The 18678-nt window shown below is 39.9% G+C and overlaps 1 protein-coding gene and 1 non-coding gene across 2 annotated transcripts; one reads left to right on the top strand and one right to left on the bottom strand.

The window, feature by feature from the left end:
• Positions 1-711: 711 nt before the first annotated feature.
• On the bottom strand, positions 712-6518 carry SPP1 (secreted phosphoprotein 1). Its single transcript, XM_040967273.1, has 7 exons — positions 6436-6518; positions 5408-5475; positions 5260-5298; positions 3890-3961; positions 3591-3632; positions 2326-2655; positions 712-1495 (listed from the first exon to the last, which is right to left on the bottom strand). Exons 2-7 carry the CDS (start codon positions 5459-5461, stop codon positions 1118-1120), a joined length of 915 nt encoding a protein of 304 aa, XP_040823207.1. The 5' UTR covers positions 5462-5475; positions 6436-6518; the 3' UTR covers positions 712-1117.
• Positions 6519-14170: 7652 nt separating this feature from the next.
• Positions 14171-14361, top strand: LOC121147642. The gene has a single exon (XR_005882456.1). It is a non-coding gene; the product is annotated as a U2 spliceosomal RNA (small nuclear RNA).
• The last annotated feature ends 4317 nt before the right edge of the window (positions 14362-18678 follow it).

Below are 18678 nucleotides of genomic sequence, written 5' to 3'. Positions count from 1 at the left end.
CTCTTGAGGCTAATCCTCTAACTCTAAGAGCCTGCATCCATCTGGGCTCCGGTTTGCGTCCCGGATGCTCCACTTCCCATCCAGCTCCCCACTTATGGCCTGGGAAAGCAGTGGAGGATGGCCCTAGTCCTTGGGACCCTGAGCCCATGTGAGAGACTCAGAGGAAGCTTTGGATCAGCTCAGCTTTGCCCTTTGCGGCCATTTGGGGAGTGAACCAGGGAGAGGAAAATCTGCCTCTCCTTTCCTCTGTAAATCTGCCTTTCCAATAGAAATGAAATAAACCTTTTTTTTTTTTTAAAGAAATTTAAACATTTTCTTGTTATAAAGGGCTGTGAATATATTAAATTATCTGAGAGTGAACAGGTAGTTATGGTATTTACACAGACTCATCAAGTACAAGAAAGCAATACTTACTGAGCACATTAATGAGAAACAAAATTGATTTCTGATTGAGTGTAGGCTATCATTAACTTTTCTACTAGTTTGCCAAGACTAGAAAAATGCGCTTCTTCTGGGTGTGTGTCAGATGGCCTCCAGAGCCCTGTGTGTCCAGAGGAATTCTAACTGAACATCAAATCCCACATGATCTCTGCCTATAGCTCGTCAGTAACTGCACGGCTCATCTCGGAGGACTTAGGCTGTTAGACTGATTAATTCACAACTGGGAGAAACTGACCAAGAAAAGCATTTGGAATCAGCAAAGCCTCATTCTACTCAAGGTAAAAGATTTATTCACAGCAATACAATAATCACAACAAAATATACACTAATTAGGAAAACAAAAGACCATAGTGACACAAAGTGTTATATCTTAAGTATGTAAAAGTATGTCTGCTTCTCCCTAAGTTTCTTTCTCTAAACTGGAAACCAACATTCAAAGGCGGGGAGAGTTTACATTTCTTCTGTGGGGAGAACACAGGCAAAATGCTGAAGCTCCTAGTTCATGGGTGTTAACACAAAACCACAAGCTACACTACTGATTAAAGACATCCTCTATTCCAGATTGACTGGCGTGTACATTCATCACATTTCAAATAGGCTGGCATCTTGCTATCGTGCTTTTTTTTTTCCCATTTTACTATAAGCAAGGTGAGAAATTCTATCTTCCTTCTCTTTTTTAATTGATCTCAGAGGAGGCACTATCTAACTCATGAGACATGCTGGATTTCCCGGGTTTATCTTCCTCCGTACTCTTTGGCTCGATGGCCAGCATGTCTTCGCGGCTGTGGGATTCCTGGCTGACTTTGGAGCTTTCCCGGCTGTCAAGGCTGTAGGAGTGCTGCTCCATGCTGTCATCCTTGATGTCTCGCTTGTACTGTTTGACCCGCTCATGGCTTTGGGATTCCATGCCATGGTCATCCATCTTGCTGTCGTCATGGCTGTCCCAGTCAGAAGGCGCATTCAGGTGCTGAGCCACGAGGACGGCCTTGCGGGCATCAACCATGTCCTGGCTGTCCACATGTGAACTGAGGTCGTCCTCGGCAGCATCAAGAAACTGAATCACAGCACAAACAGAAGGAGAATTAGTTGGATTGCCAGGGATGGAACCATACAATTTAATTTTTTTTTTTACTCCCTTTAACTTCTGGACCAAATTAAACTAAAAACTGTCTAAGTTTGGTGGCTGTAAAAAACAATACTAGTCTGTTATTTGATAGGTTACTCAGCCTTTTTATATCAGTCATATCCTTAATTTAATATTAAATTTATTATTAAAATTGATTATTGAAATTAAATATTCAAATTAATTAACTGAATGTGTAATAAAATCTAATTATACACATATGTGTTTCTATCTATGTATTTATATCTACCTAGCTATATATCCAGATATAGATATATAGATATATAGATATATCTAGATACAGGTCTCATATATAAAGTAGATCTCACTACGTGTTTTATACAAAGTAAAGGGAATTAAAAGTTCAAAAGTGAATAGTAAATGGCAAGTTATGTCAAATTCAGAAATTTTGATAACAGATTCAGTGCAATTTGGAGTGCTACAATGCCTCCATGGCCATGAACCTCAGAACATAGCCATTAATATATTGAAAACAATTATAATTTCCCAACATTGTTTTTGATCCAAGAAAAGTGAGCACAGTGATTAAGAGCCAGTATTTAAAAATTGAATTGTGTTGGAGAGACAAAGAGAACTTTTCATGAATGTGAACAGAAGCCACCAAATGGAAGAAGGTGTTCTATCTACAGTCAAGATGGGTTGCTAATAAATGCTTGCAAATTGAATGAAAGAATGGCTGTGTGTGTGGACTCTGGTTTCCTAGGATTGAGCTCTAGCCATCATCTTGTTAAAGGATTTACCTGGGCTGTAGAGATGCGCAACATCTTCGACTTTGACTTCAGTCTGTAAGCCACACTGTCACCTCGGCCGTCATAGGTTTCTATTGTAGGAACAACTTCGGTGAAAGCTGTTGTGGCCGGACTCTCCGTGAGAAGGTCAGTGACCACTTCATCAGACTCATCAGAGTGGTGGGACTCATCGGAGTGATGGGAGTCATCAGCCTGGTTGTCATCATCATCGTCATCGTCAGTGTCGTTGGAGTCGATGAAGCTGTGGCTGTCGTTGTGGTCCTCATCCTCGTCGATATCATCCATGTGGTCATGACTTTCCTGCAACTTACTTGGGAGGGTCTAAAAATAAGATGGGTGCAAAAATTAGTCTAGGGGCTTTTAGTTTTCCTTAGCCTTGAGCTGCATCAGTATTCTGCTGTCTTTGCTTTCTTTAGTTTCAGAATCTTTACAAATATGCTAAGGTTTCTAGGGGAAAAAGTAATCATCTCTTTTAATCAAGAAGAAATAAAAATAATATTCTCAGGTATTTTTCTTGCTTTTCAGTGGAAATTATTTTCATGGACTTTTTGTTATAAATATGAGCATAGCATTCATATTGATATGTTTTTTCTTGTACATATTAAACATTGGTTCATTGAACTCAACAATGCAGTACATACTGATATGTAGTTAGGAGGATTCCCAGGAATTTGGAGCATTCATACTTCAATGTATGTCCTGAAACTGATAGCCAACTTCTTTTAGTGGGACTAATCAGGAGGTGATATTAAGCAAGTTTGTTTAAGCTGCAACTCAGTATGAGCCACTGAACCATTACATTTCAAATCAGAAAATATAGTGAGTCATTTGTCTAACTTTGCTAAGTTGCTTATCAGCATAGTCAAATACAACTATGGAAAATAATTAAAAATCTAATTTATTCATTTATTTATTTAAGAGAGAGAGAGAAAGAGAGAGAGCTTTCATCTGCTGATTCACACTTCTCGAATGCCTTCCATGGCCAGGCTGTACTGAACCAAATCTGGGATCCAGGTCTCTCATGTGGGTGGCAGGACCCCATTTACTTGAGCCACTGTTGCTGCCTCCCATGTTCTACATTGATAGGAAACTGGCATCAGAAACTAGAGCCTGGTGTTGAGCCTAGACACTCCAGTGTGGGAAAAGGGCATCTTAGCCAGCATCTCAGCCACTCAGCTAAACGCAAACTCAGACTTCAATGGCCTCTCTCATCTCTAAAGGGTGTGATGGTCCTTGAACCGAAAATGAGAACTGACCTGTTGCTTGAAGTCACTCTTTTCTTCAGAGGATGCATCATCCTGAAGAAGAAAAGGCATGCATTAGTATTTACTGTGGTACCCACAGCGTTTCATTCAAAAGTTTGCTTTGCAATCCAAAGCAAGCCTTAATTTTCAGCCACATTGCTGGTGGCTTACCACACAAAGAAATCAACATGACAGGTCAGCTGCTGTCCTAAGCATGCACATATCAAGAGCAAGGGATAATCAATTTATCTAGTCCCATTGATCTGCTTTGAAGCTGTCTGTTGTTTAGTTTCCAGAAAACCGAAAAATACCTGTACTGATAGGAGATTCTGCTTCTGAGATGGGTCAGAGCTTAGCCATGCAGCCAGATCATCTGGGCTCTTCTGGTAAAGCAGTAAAAAAAAAAGGTTGCATATTTGTCACTCTCAACAAAGGAAACATAGAGGTCTATAACAGATCATCTGAAAAAGCCACAAGGCTTCAGTAGGCTTCCTGATGCATACACATAGTACACACTCATACAATGAACTGGAGGCTTAAAAGCCCTTTTCAAATTTTATTTTTCTTGCAAATTTGTTTACTTAACTCTCAATAGTATTGACGGGCCAAATATTCTTTCGACATGCTTTACAAATATTAATTCATTGAATCTTCTCAACTCCCATGATGAGATAGGCCTTGTTATTGTCTGCATCCCACAAACCAGGACACTCAACCAGGTTGGGCTAAGTAATAGCGCCCTTTTTCTATGCATGCTTGCCACTTTTTATTCTGCTTAAAAGGCATTGATTCTTTCCTCCAACAGTATGGCTTCTTACTTGTTTTGAAATGCTTTTTTTTTTTTTTCTTGGTTTGTTATCGTGAGTACTCCTGTGTTCTCAAATCAATGCACTTACACACACGCATTGCCACACACACATGCTGTTCACTTCTCTTCATGTCTTCATTGAGCAATCTAATGGCCGTGACCCCAAGCCACTCTACATGGGCCCTTATTCTATTCGTCTGGAATGGAGCTCTGTGTGCCTTTCTGTCCAAGCGCCTCAGAACAAAGCCCATTTGTTGTGAGGCTGGCATGGCCTCCTCTATTGTGAAGGGGCAGGTACATCCATGGTGTCAGTCAAATAATTACACTAGTTGGGTTTGGTTTTGTGCTTGGTTAGAAAAATGTGATCTGAAGTCAGCTGATGAGTACAATAGAAACAGAAAGCACAAACAGACTTTCTGTTCACAATGGGCTTCTTACAAGCATCTTAGGCGATACTGCGAGGATTATGGTCATACGAACAGTCCTGACCAACATCTGAGGGGACTATCAAAAGCAGCCTCTCCCTAAGAGAAGCTAAGAATGGCATTTCCTTTTAGGTGGCATTTTCTAGAATAGTAGGTTGACTCATGGAAAGAAAATCACACCACTTCATGGAATTCATTTCACATGTGATAATGACCCAGCTACCTATTTTATCTGTGGAAATGAACCTAGCTTGCTTTTAAGAACATTTATTTATTTAAATCTATAGTGGGCTTTGGATTGATTTAGATTCCTAAACTAGGTAAGTTAGGGTTGTAAATGTGCAGAATTGACTATGAACAGTAAGTCCAATTACACACAAAAAAGTTGTTTGTATACCCCTTGTAATGAATGCATTGCTCATTTCATTGGATAGTGAAAGATGCTTACCTGCTTTTCTTCAGAGCTGCCAGAATCAGAGTGTTTAATCTTTAAAACAGAAAAAATGAGGAAAGGTTACCGGGAGTGGGGGGGGGGGGTGGTGTTCTCGCACAACCAAGCACCCAAACCATTATTGCCACGGATAAGCTCTACTCACCGGCAGGGCATAGGCCATGCCCAAGAGGCAAAAGGAAATCATGGCAAGTCTCATGGTGGCGATTTTTCCTGCAGAAATATTTCGTCAAGACAGCTGCATAGGTTAAAATGTACAAAATCTGCCCTATTACGAACTAACCACAAACAAAACCTGCCCTGTGAAACATATTCTACTTGTTCAAGGCATTTGTCTCTTGCTAACATGGTCTTTAGAATTTGTGTTTGTCATCTTCCACTTTCTATTTCACTATTAGGAAAAGGAGAACAGGATTTTACAAGTCTACCTTTCATTCAGCTTTTTAGAGTTTCAGAGACTAAATCACCACCACCCAATAGCTAAATCTGAATTTAATTAAAACAATAAGCTAGTGTGGGAATATTTAATTTTCAAAATGCAGAGAAAGAAAATTATGAGAGAAATGTGTTGTTTCCATTTCTCCAGTATGCACTTCTTAAATCCAAACTAAGAAGCTACTACTTAGTTGAATTAAAAAGTTACTTCTCAACTTAGTTATTTAAGTAAGTTATTCTTAAAGTAGGAACTAAAAAAGAAAACATACTGAAAACATACAGATACCTTGTTGAAACTTTTTACAGATACATTCAGAAGTAAAACATGTAGAAAGGAATTTTTCCCTTGAAAATGAGCTCAAATACTAATTTTTAAAAATTGGCAGTATCATTGGCTTATATTTGGACAAAAGATCCTTCTGCATTTAATGCCTCCACAATCATGCAGCCACTTAAGATGTCCTTATCATCATTCTGAGGGGACATAGAACTTTATTGTTTTCTGATTGGAAACAGCTGCTTCAAGTCTTTGGCAGATCCAGTAAACTGCACTGAGCTAACTTTGAAAATACCTGAACACCTTGTTTCCAGCTTTGTCATGTATCTTCCTTGCTTCTTAGTAACAAGGCAACAGCTGCAGTTCAACAGCATCACAGCTTAAAATATATTCCTAACAGCTCAAGCTTGCCCCAGAAATTCAGCTGAAAGCGGTGTGAAAGGAGCCGGGTGCAGGCTTACCTGGGTCGGCGTGTGGCTGGCGAGGCTGCAGCGGCTTGGAGAGGAGTGCACTGCTGGAGGATGCTCTGTGCCCTGTGCTTCCTCTCTCTCCTGCTCACTGCCTGCGCAGCCCGGAATTTAAATGCTCCTCCAGCATCCTCCACCACCTCTGGGAGGCGGGGAGATGTGTCATGAGGCTGTTTGCCACAGCCCAGCCCACCTGCTCCCACACTTCCCCCGCTGGTTTTGTGGTTAAAAACAAAAAACAAAAGAAACCTCAAATGATACACACACAGTTCAAACATCACTTATGTACAATGTTAACTGGATTTTTTTTTCTTTTACTGGATCAGCAGTCAGAATCCTGGAAGAGCCCTTGGGAGCCCTGTATAAAGGAAATATTTTATTTATATTTTGCTGATAGTTGCTGGGTTAGTAGCAAAAAAAAAAAGAGTATATATTAATGTAAATCAACTTGAGACACAATAGAATGGACTTTGGTTTCCCTATATTAATCAATGGAGGTAATATTCACAATCAATTATCTTTATGGTCATGCTTCCTGTAGAACAAGAAGGCCATGAGGAGCCTGGGGAATTGTTCAGAGAACATCCCCTATGGCCTTTAACTCAGGCGTCCTTTTGTGATATCAAGTTGGAGCAGCTTGTCATGTAGACAAATGATGCTCGTGACAATGGAATCCCTATTCATGCCTGGGAAATTGGACTCACAGTGACCTTTGAGGAGACAGAGTTTAATTGCACTGTCCGCACAGTTCGGAAGTGATAGATTCGATCAATACATTAAAAACTATCCTGAACAGGACTGGGGATTCTGCAGCAGACTGCAGTGTCTGCCCTGGAGCAGGGTGACTGCCTGAGATGGCTGCTTCAGCAGCTACCCTGTGGTCTTCAACCCCACTCTCCTTAGTAACTGCGTGGCCATGAATGACCCACTAGCCTTATTTGTGCAAGGCAGACTCTGCTACCCAGTTCAGGAGACTTTTAAGAGTTTTACATGAGTCAGTAGCTGTACATCAAATCATGTTTAGTTTAGTATGCATTCGATGTAAAAACCCAGCATACTTTTTTTTCAATTAAAAATATTTTAAAATTTATTTGAGAGGAAGAGAGAGAGAACAAATGCCAACAATGGTCAAGGCTGGGCTAAGACCACGCCAAGAACCAGGAAAACCACCCGCACTCCACACGGGCGGCAGGAACCCAGATGCTTGGAGCATCCTTGATGCCATCAGGGTTGGCACTGGTGGGAAGCAGGAGCCAGCAGGCAGAGCTCAGAGTCTGGCCATTTCCAGAGGGACCTGAGAGTGCTAACAGCGAGGCTGTGCGCTGGCTCCCATGCTAAGCCTATCCTAAGGAATAGATTAGATCTCTGAATTAGGTTCTTTCCCAACTCTCCTTTCTGAATATATAGATTTAACTATTTAATAAGAAAAAACATTTTTAATGTTGTATGTTAAAAAAATTTGCCTGGCCATTTAAAAGGTATTTGAGAGAGAAGGAAAAGTGCAGATAAGTTTTGAATACCGGGGTGGATAGATGGTTAGCAGAGGGCTGGATCCACGTACGACACTTTATGTCATCCCTGCAATGCTAGTTGTCTTTTAGAGCTACTTAGCTGTGAAATGAGGATGGAAGTGTTCATTTCCTGTACACCTCTGCTGCAACCATCATGTGGGAGTTGACATGGTGCCATTCATTGTCAGTTCTAAGGTGTCAGTCCTATTTGCAAATATCTTTAAAAATATAAATCGGTTAATGTTCCTGCAGTGTTATTACTGTAACTCATTCATAGGTTTTATGAACATATGGTTAAGATGGGGATATATCTCTTGATTGCATTCCAGATGAATTGATGTTGTTAACTTACAGGTTGTAAACACACACTTAAATAATTAACTTAGCACTTAGCTCTGCAATATGTAGAATGCACGAGTTTTAGAGTTAAAAATAGATGTCTTATTTCTGGTTTTCAACACATTTTGTTTTTTCCCTTTAAACATATTACCCACATATGCTGGTCATGTTGTCATTTTAGTGGAGGGAAGTTCACAAATTGTAAAAACAACAAGATTTCCACAGGATTTGCTGTAGTTTACCCTGCGCCCACGGAGATGATTCAATTTGAATTAGGAGAGTTGTAGGAATAGAGTTCCTTGGCACCTAGCCATCTGGGAGGAAACTTGTGACCCTCTGCAGAACTTTCGTGCTCATAGCTCCAAAAGGCCACAAGATGGCAGCATTTGTGAAAAGGAGTCCAGATCTCAGTCTGGCTCTGACAAACTCCTTCCAGCAGGGTAGACCATGTTACATTAGATGACGAGGGTTGCAATACAGAGGCGAGACCTCCGTTTCTTGGAATGCTTGGCGAGGAAATAATAACAGCATCTCGTTGTGTAGTCAGCATTTGCTGCTGGCTAGCCTAGTCTCTGTGACAGTTTATTGCCTCACCTGTTTATCTCTTTACACTAAAAAGTGAACTTCTTGCAAACAAGACTGGAGCTTATGCACGTTAGGGTCCAGATTCCTGCTAGGTTGTCAATATTTGGTGGGAGAAATGATCAAAGGAGATTTGCTTTAATGTTTAGTCCTATGGAAGCTACATGTAATATTTACATTTAGTTTCTTTTTTTTTAATTGTTAATAACATTGTATTATGTGATACAGTATTATAGGTGCTTGGATTTCCCCCGCTCCTCCCACAACCCTCCCCCCATGGTGCATAACCACAGTTTACATTTAGTTTCAACCCCAAAGAGTTGGAACTTCTGCAGGTTTCCAAGGATAATTTAAAAAACGACATTGTGGAATTTGAAGAAACTAAATTTTCTCCCTCTCCCTTTCCCTGTTCTCTGGAGTTCTGGAAAAATCTCCTGTTACTTAATAGAATTAACTTGGATTGTTTCCAAAATCAGCTTCAGCTCTAAAATCCTGTGACTTTTGATGTTTCTGCTTTAAATTCACGAGGAATTTAAAGATATGGACATTAAACAGGAAGAACTAGGTTATGGAAGTAGAGGTGTCATAGAGAATGTGAGAGCTCAAACTAAAACCAGCAAGGGAAAATTTTGACACAATCTTTAATAGACCAATAAATGGGGGAAGGTGAAGAGGCATCATGTGTTTAAACAAAAGCTCATGCATGTTCACTGTGTTTGAAAATCTAGATAAAAATTAATAAATGTTTTCTTAGTAAAAATAAAACTCTTTTTGAGTGGAGGAAAATCACTCCCCAAATCCAACTTTACAAAGTCCATCTTTCATGTTCTGGTGATTTGTCATTCTTCCTTCCCACAGCATGGGTTTTCTAGACACATGCCCTTAGTGTGGGTCTCAGAGTGTCTTTCAGACGCCCTTGTACCAGTTGGGGAGGCTGAGGAGGTTAGCTTGCTGCTTTCCTGGAAGAGGCCTCCTGTGGTTTCAGAGGGCAGCTTCCCTGGCAAACATCAGGCATATCGTAATCTCGAGATGGTTTTAGTTTTTTTTCCCCCGTATTCACATCCTCTTCATTTCCAAGTATCCTTGTATGTCTCTGGCCCAGACAACGTTTCATTTTATTTTGTGCCTGATGGCATTGCTCAAGAGTTGCCTGGAAACAAAGTTTGGGATCAAACTATGTCTTCCTTTCAACTACCACAGTTTCTTTTGCTTATTTATTTTTTTCTTTTTTAGTTTTATTTCTTTTCTTTATTATTATTGTTATTATTATTATCATTTTATGATACAGATCCGAAGTCCATGGGATATCCCATACTCTCTCCTTAAGTTCCCCTAAGCCCATTAAGTTCCACTATATTATTACTATAGTATAGTTCTTCATATACAGTCATATGCATCATTGCGGGCATAGACAATGGCAGAGAGTCCAGCATCCTATTGTCAAGATATAGTAAATAGTTTCATCGGGAGTTCATTTTTGATTTTAAAGTAGAGATGCATACTTCATTGTATCCTCATATCTGGATATGACAATCTCCATTACACAGCTACTATACATCCCCTTAAATAAAAATCCACAAAACAAAATCAACAACAGGAAGAAGAAAAAAGGAATTAAAATGACATGAAATTAAATTAAACATGCTACTGAATGACTAATGTGTCACTGAAGAAATGAAAAAGAAAATGAAGACTCTTCTTGAAGAAAATGATGCATGATGTATGATCTGTAAGTCAGTGAAGAATTTAATGAGAAGAAAGTGTTCTGAAAAGATGAAACAAAAAAAAAAATCAAAATCCTTGAAATACAGTTGTCCGCTGATCTTTGTTGGTAAGATGTGTCACCTGTAGGTAACAAGTAGATTTTTAAATCCAGTCTACCAATTTATGACATTTGATTGATGAGTTTAAGCCATTTACATTCAGGGTTAATATGAATGGGTGGTAATGTGGTCCTGTCATTTTAGCAATGGGTTGTTCATTGATTTAGTCTTCTGTTGTTATTTAACTGCGATGTTCTTCACATTTGCTTTTGGTTCTGGTGGGTGCTATTTCTCTTCTCTGTCAAGAGAACATCTTGAAGTATCATTTTTAGGGCAGGTTTGGAAGAAGCATATTCTTTTAACTTTTGTTTGTTGTGGAGGAATGTTATTTAATTTTCAAAGACCTGGTTTACAAAGACCCAGCTTTGCTGGGTACGTTATTTTGGGCCTACAGGTTTTTTGCTTTCAGAATCTGCAATATGTTGCTCCATCCTCTTCTGGCCTGTAGAATTTCCTGTGAGAGGTCTCCTGTGATTTAATTGGCATTCCTCTATATGTCAGTTGATTTTTTTTCCGATGCACCTTTAAGGATCTTTTCTTTATGTTCAGTTGAAGAGAGCTTGATGATCATGTGTCGTGGTGAAGTTCACTTTTGGTCAACTCTGTTGGGAGTTCTGTACCCCTCCTGGATGTTGTTTCCCAATTCTTTCTCCAGATTAGGGAATTTTTCCTTTATTATTTCATTAAACACATTTGTAAACCCAGCTTCTCTTTCTGCACCTTCTAGGACTCCCATAATTCTTACATCAGGCGTCTTAATAGTGTCTTTCAATTCTTGAATATTTTTTTTTTGGCCTGATCCAGCTCTACTTCCAGCTTTTTGTTTGTTTCCCCATGGTGACAGGAAATATATTCGAATTTTGAGATTATTTCTTCTGCCTCCTTTATTCCATTTTGGAGACTCTCCACTGTACTTTAATTTGTTCCACTGTATTCATTTTTGATATACAATCTTTCATTTGATTCATTTTCTGTGTGACATATTCCTTAAATTCCTTGAATGCCTGCTTTATGTGCTTCTTGTTGTTGATGATAAACTTTATAACAAGTGTTTTGAATTCTGTATCCCCCATTTTCTCGATGTCTTCCTCAGTTAGCTCTGAGGTTGGCAAAGGCTTTTGCTCCTTTGCAGGGGAGTCTTCATTATGCGTTTGTCTCCTCTTTTGCTCTTGGTCATTGTACTTCTGGGTAGCAGCAGACTCTTCTCCTTGAGGCAGGTTTCTAAGCTGTGTCACCCACAGGTCTACAGTTTGATGTTACTTATTGTAGTTGGTACACAGCTCTTTGTTAGTAGTCACTTGTGCCACACCCTCCAGTGAGTTCCAGGTCTGGGTTCTTATGTTAGACTTCCACCAAGAACTCTGCAGCCCCAGCTCCTGCTGCACCATTCTCGACCTCCTATGATTCTGTGCTGAGCTGCACCATTGTCTGTACAATATTTCTCCCATTTCTGGTTGGAGCAGGTCCCAGGATTAGGAAGACACCAGGTGTCCTATATAGCTAGGTTGTTGGTTGTGCTTATCTTGCCAGAAGCTGTCGGCCATTAGGTCTGAGGGCCACATAGATCTATTTTGACATATACAATACCATAGTTGGTATTATTTTCCCGGTGGGACTAGTGCAATCCACTGAGCTCAGTGAGTTCTCATCAAGCTCAGCGCATGCACAGCTCACTGTTATCCCCTGCAGTCTTAAATTTTTTTGCCATACTGTAAGAAATGGCATCTGATGTGCCACTACTAGAGTTCTTGATCTGCTGGCCATCAGGTCTGAGGGCTACCTGAACCTCTCCTGGGTGGAACCTGTAGGATACCATGCTGTTAAAGTTCACTGAGCCAGATATGAGTTCACTCCCAGCTCAGTACATGCTCAGTCCTGTCCCATAGCCTTCACCTCCCTAAGCAAAATGGTCCCTGGTTCTGCTCTAAGGAGTGAATTGGGCTGTGAAATCCACCCTGTTCTAACACTGCCTGTCTGAGACCTGTCACTCTATCTCTTCTCCTGCTCAAATCAAACAGACCAACAGGATGGGCAATTCTTTGCCTGGGTTCACGTTGTGAGCTCCCAGTGAACTTCCCTTCCCATCTTCTTGCTGGTAGTTCTGGTTGCCAGTGCAGTTCAGATCACCACTTGCTGAATGCTGCTGGGGTATCATTCATGTAGCATCACACTGTTGTGTCCACTGCTTTCCCGTGTCTGTCAGTCTCCAGGTACCCCTCTGCTGCCATTCTGTCCTCTCCTATTTCCTCTCTGCTTCACACCAGCTAATGTTTTTCCATCTGTTTAAATGTGTCCTTACCCTGTTCCACCATCTTGATTCTCTTTTTGCTTATTTCTTACACATAAGACATAGTTCTGAGCCCAGTGTGATGGCCTAGTGGCTAAATCCTAATCTCACAAGCATTGAGGTCCCATATGGCAGCCAGTTTGTGTTTTGACTGCTTCACTTCCCATCCAGCTTTCTGCTTGTGGCCTGGGAGGACAGTAGAGGATGGCTCAAAGCCTTGGGACCCTGTGCCTATGTGGGAGACCCAGAAGAAGCCTAGCTCCTTGCTCTTAGCTTCAAATCGACTCAGCTCTGGATGTTGCATTGTGGCCATTTGGGGAGTGAAGTAGAGGACAGAAGATCTTTCTATTTCTCCTTCTCTCTGTAATGCTGCCTTTCCAATAAAAATAAATAAATCTTAGAAAATGGCTCCTCATAATTAATACACCCTCTGTTGTAATAATAAATAAAGAGTAAAACTTCTGTTAATAATAAACTCTGTAGTAGCTTTTGTTAAAATAATCATAATAATATTACAAATGATAGTAACTATATGATAATGATAGTTATCTATGTTTTTATGATACCTATAATGTCAGAGATTTGAAAATATGCATTGCGTCTAATATTACTAAGAGCTATATGAATTCAGTATCAGGGCCTCGCATGTTTCAAATCATCATAGTGGAAGCCATTTGCTCTGTCAAATCTTTTTATCTGGTTTCATCTGTGCAAAGATGTTCAAGGTTGTGTTTTCGGGGCAAGCAGGAGATCAGAAGGGGCAATTGTTAGCGGCCAGGTGACTCGCTCTTGGCAACAGAACATGAACTAAAGCAGTGTGTTTCACTGGCAAGGTGATGTTTCTCCTCTGTAGCCTTCTTTCTCACTTGCTGGCTAACTGGGGAAGATTCTGAAGCACTTTTGGATATCAGAGTTTCCAAGGAAGACGTGATTTGAGCTATGTGCTAGCCAAGAACTCTGATGTTAGCCAAGAAATCAAATGGGTGTGATGTATGCTTCTATTGCTATAAGTATCATGTTGTCTGTTATAATAACAGGTGTTAATGAATGCAGTATCATAGGCATAATATGGCTCAATCCACAGCTTTTGAATCTTGGTGATCTTTGTTACACAATACTAGACAGTTCAAACAATGGTGCATATTTTAAAAAAGGATTTGTTTTATTTACTTAAAAGCCAGAATTAATTTGCTTCTCAGTCTTTTAGCTAAGATCAAGTGTAGTATCTGCTCTTATCAGTTAGATATCTGATATATCCTCTGTCTGAGGACAATTTATTAAATGGATTTTTGGAATTAGAAGTTGGACTGGGAGCTTGTTTTGTCCCTTCTACACATCGACCTGGTAGTGTAATACATCCAGGAATGGTGTATCAAAGAAAGTAAATGTTAAAAAAAAAGCAGAATTAGAAAGAGAGAGATCTTCTACCCATCATCTACCCTCTGGTTCACTTTCCAAATGCTATAGTGCTAGAGCTGGGCTGGTTGGAAGCCAGGAGAAGAGCCAAGAGTTTCTTTTCACATTTCCCTTGTCCAGCTTCCCCTGCTTTCTCAGACACTTTAGCAGGGAGCTGAATTAGAAATGGAGCATCTGATGCTTGAACTGATGCCCTTACGGGATTCTGGCATCCCAGGCAGTCACTTTACCTGCTATGCCACAACACTGTCTCTGGTGCCATTATTTTGTGTTTTATATTGGTTTTATACTGTATTTTATATTAATTTTTACTTACCCACTTTTGAAATGTAAAATGTGTTATTAATATTTTATTAATATGTTCAAAAACTGCCCTTGATTGTTTCATACAGTAAATATATGACCTAATTATTTCCAGAAGGAGATAGCGTGAGTATCAGCACTTAAGTGATGGGGACAGAAGGTTTCTCTTGTCTAATTAATAAAATTTCAAAAATATTTATTTGAAAGACAGATACAGCACAAGAATGAGTAAGAAAAAGAAAGGGAGGGAGAGAAAGAGAGGGATCGACCAAGCATTCATCCACTGATTCAATTCTGAAATGACTTCAATAGTTAGAGCTGATCTTGGCCCAAACCTGGAGACCAGAACTCAGTCTGGGCCTCCTACCAAGTGTCGGCGTTATCCACTGCCATGCCGACCCCTTTCTGGTCTGTATTTGTGTTTTCTACTTTTATCAGAAGATTTGTCAGCTTTGGTGCAGGTCTTAAAGGATAGTGTGCTATGTTGTATACAAAGCAAACTGCCTCTTGAACAAGTGTCATTATTATGTTAGCTTGGTGCTGGAAGGACACTGCAGCCACCTCCTACTGCATGATAAATTGATCTTGCAACTTCTGATTGCTCATATAGCATTGTTTGTTTTTACTTCTTAACCATGCTATCTTTTTTGTTTTGTTTTGATGTTGGCACCTTTTGCTTTTTGTCCGGTAAACCAAGGGAAAGGCAGACACAGCTAGAGAGGAAATCAGAACTGACTTCTCTAGTTAAGAGTTGGGAATTTAAAGTCAAGTTCCCTGCAGGCTTTGGGTGACTTCCGCTCACCGGTAGGGATGTGTGTATACAGATTAATTTTAGTCCTGGTTGCCTCTCAGCGGATCAAATATTATGTGGGTGGCAAATTCTAGGAATCCTAAAGGATTTTAAAACACTCTGCCATCCTACTATGGGGATGGCCATAATTAGAGGGGACAGTAAGTTATACTATAAACTGTTTATGGTTGAGAGCTGGGGTTTTGACCCTTTCCTGTATATTACACTGTTATCCCCCAGCCCATGGTGGCCTTCTGGTATGCAGAGGGCTTAGCCAGGGTTCTTAGTGAAGAAGTGAAGGAATTTGTGCGTGGCCTGTGAGCAGAGCTGGCACACCCACTCGTCTGTGCTGGAAAGGAAGTGTGGGCAGGGGTCATTAAGGGGCCTTTTTTCTGCTTTTAGACAGTGCCAAGGCCTCTCGGACTGGGCTCAGCTTTATTTTGGTTTATGTGGAGTTGATTCAGACACACTCAAAATTGTGACATCTTTGCTTCCAGTGAGATTTACAGCATATATCTTGTTTCATCAACCTTGATTTATTCCTTTTTAAAAAAGATTTTATTTTATTTTTATTGGAAAGGCAGATTTACAGAGAGGAGAAGAGACAGAGGAAGATCTTCTGTGTGTTGACTCACTCCCCAAGCGGCCACAACAACAGGAGCTGAGCTGATCCAAAGTGAGGAACCCGGATCCTCTTCTTAGTCTCCTGCATGGGTGCAGGGTTCCAAGGCTTTGGGCTGTCCTTAACTGCTTTGCCAGGACACAAGCAGGGTGCTGGATGAGAAGCAGAGCCTCTGGTATTAGAACCTGTGCCCATATGGGATCCTGGAGTGTTCAAGATGAGGACTTTAGTCGCTAGGCTACCGTGCAGGGCCCCAACCTTGGTTTCTTAAGAAGCCAGTTTCTATCTTAGTGGTGATAGAACTTCGAATTTAGAAGGACAAAGGTTTCGTATTCGCATTTGAGTCTTTTAATTCTTGCCTTTTGGGCATGGAAATGAATGAAAAAAATTTGTACTTTTTAAAAAGAAGGATTAAAAAATCCTGCAAGCCTTGATCCATTTAAGAAAAATCTGTCTTACTTTTACAGTGTTTTGTAGAATTGAGCAACTGATTTATTTCATGTGGTCCTATATTCTTTTATAAAAAAAATATTTTAAAGAGAGGAAGAGAGAGAAAGAGAGAGGGAAGAGAAGAGAACAGAAGAGAGAGAGAGAGAGAGAACAAGAGCGACATGCCAGATAAAAGATGGAGACATGAGTTTTCTTACTCGTTCACTTTCAAGTGCTTCCAAAACCTAAGGATTCAGTACCAGACCAATCCAAGCCTCCCATATGGGAGATAGCTATCCAACCCTTTGAGCATCACTGCTGCCTTCTAGGAAGTATATGAATAGGAAACTGGAATGGAGAATGGTGGGAGAACTCCAACCAAGGTACTCCCATATGGGCATCTTACTGCTGTGCCAAACACCAACCCCTCTTGTGATCCTATCTTTTAACTTGAGTATTTACCAAACAGGCAGGAATAGGACCAGGAAATAAAACCAGTTAAATGTTTATCTTACTGTATCAGGTGAGAGTGAATGTGTGGCTGTTTGTCTCTAAGTTCTTTTGCCATACAAAGGATTTGAAACTTGTTTTTTTTTTAAAGAATTTATGGAGCATGAAGATACATGTTAAATTCTTGAGGGATAAATACTTGAGGGATCAACGAAGTTTATGTATTGGAATGAATAGTGCACAAAATAAAAGTATCTAATTCTATTTATAGGCTTATAAGTTTCAATTTTAATTGCTTTGAAACAACATCACTTAATATTGAATGTTTAAAAATTCTGGTTTCAGTTGTTATAATTTTAAAATCTACATTGCATGTATCTTAAAAATGGTGAGAGGAATACCGAAAGGTGAAAAAAAGACCTTTATTAAAAGAAGCAGTTCCTAATCCAGCACAGTGGCTGCAGTTCTAGAATCTCCCACCTGGTGGAGGGGCCAGAGAAAGGCAGGACACAGAGAAGAGTAGGGGTAAATTTTGACTTCTGACCCTATTTGAGCTTTCAGAACACTCAAGCTCTAGAAGGACAGACAAATCATAAAGAATGGGTATAAGACCAAAATAAATGACCTTGGCTCAAATAAAAAAGATGGCCTCAATGATCCTCCCTTTGTTGTATTGAAAATTGGGGCATCTGACTCTTTTCTAATGGCTTTAAGGTTTGAATCAGATAATAACTTGGCTGACTTCAAATGTATGCACTCTTTGTGTTTGCCTTTCTAGACTGGGGTTAGCAAGCCTTGGCCAGATCCACCTGCAACATCTTTAGTAAATAAAGTTTGATTGAAACATGGGCACAGCCATTCACTATTATATTATCTATGGCTGCTTTGTTGCTACAATACCAGGGTTGGCTGGTTTCAGAAGAAGCCATATGGTCTGCAATGCCTCAACCCTTTGCATCCTGGCACTTCACAGGAAGTTTACTGACCTCTGTGGAGCTGAACTGTGTTAACCTGGCCTATTCTTTAACTCAAGCTTCTACGGTATCAGTTCTTCACCCTGCTTTGGACTCTTTTCAATTTTATTTCCATTAAGTCATTTCTGGGAAGTGACATGCAGTATTCCACCTGTGGGATCCAGGGCTGCTAGCCTTACAACAGCATGTTCTCTGTTTTGTTTTCATTAATCCTGCTAATGGCTTGCATCACAGCGTAGGTCTTGGAATCAATGAAACAATGGACAAAAGTTTAATGATTATCACAGCCTTTTCTAGTCATAAGCCATAGCTGATGGAACAAAACTTGTACAGACTTGCACTTTCTGCTAGATAAAAATAACCCTAATTATATCCATCATATAATTTAGCTGATTCTTATCTGTCAGCTTTCTTGTCTTCTCCTTTAAAGGAATCGTTTTGTGAAATAATTATTTTGTGAAATAATTGTCATTGTCATGCTCACTGATTCAGATTTTGGAAACATTACTCAGGCAGAAAAGTTTGCAAAGTGGCTGTCTGAATTGACTCCTGAAATGGCGTTTATCTCTGGGAAAGGGATTTGATTAGCTAGGGTCAAGAATGGGAGGAGACACATATTTTTGAAACAACTTTTATAGCTTAAATGTTTTTTAATAAACAGTCAACACATTTATGGGATACAATGTGATATTTTAAAATGAGGCATATTTA

Source organism: Ochotona curzoniae, unplaced genomic scaffold (genome assembly GCF_017591425.1).
Source record: "Ochotona curzoniae isolate NIBS_2020 unplaced genomic scaffold, NIBS_Ocur_1.0 scaffold_4506, whole genome shotgun sequence".
NCBI classification, from domain to species: Eukaryota; Metazoa; Chordata; class Mammalia; order Lagomorpha; family Ochotonidae; genus Ochotona; species Ochotona curzoniae.
Note: the sequence above shows the minus strand (reverse complement) of the source record. Positions and strands in the feature narration are given on the sequence as shown.

What these genes read in the sequence shown, in the direction of transcription:
- SPP1 (XM_040967273.1), bottom strand. Translation starts at nt 5,461, where the DNA reads ATGAGACTTGCCATGATTTCCTTTTGCCTCTTGGGCATGGCCTATGCC. An exon ending in AGAATCTCCTATCAGTACAG is followed by an intron (nt 3,633 to 3,889) that starts GTATTTTTCGGT and finishes TTTCTTCTTCAG; the next exon opens with GATGATGCATCCTCTGAAGA. An exon ending in AGAGTGACTTCAAGCAACAG is followed by an intron (nt 2,656 to 3,590) that starts GTCAGTTCTCAT and finishes TCTTATTTTTAG; the next exon opens with ACCCTCCCAAGTAAGTTGCA.